The 1,484-nt window shown below is 53.4% G+C and overlaps 1 protein-coding gene across 1 annotated transcript; it reads left to right on the top strand.

The window, feature by feature from the left end:
- Positions 1-169: 169 nt before the first annotated feature.
- H257_19518 (hypothetical protein) lies at positions 170-1,484 on the top strand (the record flags this gene model as incomplete). Its single annotated transcript, XM_009848658.1, has 1 exon — positions 170-1,484. A coding segment is annotated over one exon (1,235 nt), but the record flags the coding sequence as incomplete, so codon positions are not given.

Below are 1,484 nucleotides of genomic sequence, written 5' to 3' on the forward strand. Positions count from 1 at the left end.
GTTTTGATTAGTTTTTGTTGCTGCAGCATGTATCGTGACAAATCCACGATCCCACTGTCTTTCTGTTCAAAAAGCACTTGAACATTGTATCAAGTAAACGCAATCGCAATGTCCAAATTAATAAATAAAATACTTCTCTGCCGGTAGTGAGTGACTTGTCTGGCACTTAGCAATTGTCCACTCACGATACTGCTGTCGTCGTCGACGAACACGAACATGCCGACGAGCAACTGCAAGGCACGACTTAGTTTCATTCTGGCAGCGCCTGACGATGGCGATACCACCTACCGAGATCCTTGGCCCGAAACAGAACACGATGATGATGCATCCCCGTACGACGACAACGCTCAACCCACTCGTGCTTCTTCCCGGCGGCTAGTTCTACCTCCTTTGTCCAAGAAGCTGCGGTTCATTCTAAACGATGTCGTCGCATCCCCAATCGACGAAACGATCAACCCGATGGCAATGTGCTGTTGTTCCCCCGACAAACAAACTACAACGGTCCAGCAGGGTCTTTGCAAACACAAAACCAGCTCGGCACCGCCCGACGACACATGTGCAAAGGAAGACATACACGAACCTGAAACGTCCAAGACATTGGCGTCGTCAATCAAGCGAAGATACAACCGTGAACGCCAGCAACTCCTCCGACGCCATGAGCTCCACCAGCGTCGCTCGTTGCGAGCCCACGTCGATGAGCTCGAGGCGACGAAGCTGCAGCTCCAACAACAGCTCAAGTCGGTTGTGCAGCCAAGCCGTACCCCATCCTCGCAGTTGAAGGGTCGAGTCATGGACTCGATGTTGCACCAACAAGCACTGACGAACCGGTCGGCACAGTACGCGGCCTTCATACATGACGTAGCACAATGGGCTTCGCGGCTACAGCATGAAGCGCAAATCGACATGCAATGGCTGCAGACCCACACTCCTCAAGCCCACGACGACTCGGCGAGTTGTCGACATGTTCAACGTCCAACAAACATGCCCGTCCTCAAGTCGCCCAAGTCGCTGTCACATTCCCCCTCGGCCAAACCAGCCATTCCCGCCATCTATTTCGAGGACTTGAGGCAGTTGCCGCCAGAGTCCCGCAAACGAATGTACAACCGCCTCCGCCAACGCCTCTACCGACAGCGCGAGCTCGAAGAAGTCGACGCGCTTCATGCCCATGCGCGGGACCTGACGGACGTCCTGCGACGCTTGAAAACCAACGAACATGTAGGGTCGCTCCATCGGCTTCGGGGCGGAAATGTGTCAACGACCAGCAGGACTCTGCAAGCCGCGCTGGAACAGAACGAGGCTCTCAAGGCCAAACTGCGACGGCATTGTCACTTGAGTGCCCAACTAGACCAGTGGGTGCACAATGTATCATCCCACGTGCAGAAGGACGTTCAATTGTACTTGTAAAGACGAGAGTGTACTTTTCGTGGTAGTCGTTATTTGGATTAAGTTGACTGCGTTGCTGTATGGGCAAGCGTTTGGTAATA

Source organism: Aphanomyces astaci, assembly GCF_000520075.1.
Source record: "Aphanomyces astaci strain APO3 unplaced genomic scaffold supercont1.724, whole genome shotgun sequence".
NCBI lineage: Eukaryota > Oomycota > Saprolegniomycetes > Saprolegniales > Verrucalvaceae > Aphanomyces > Aphanomyces astaci.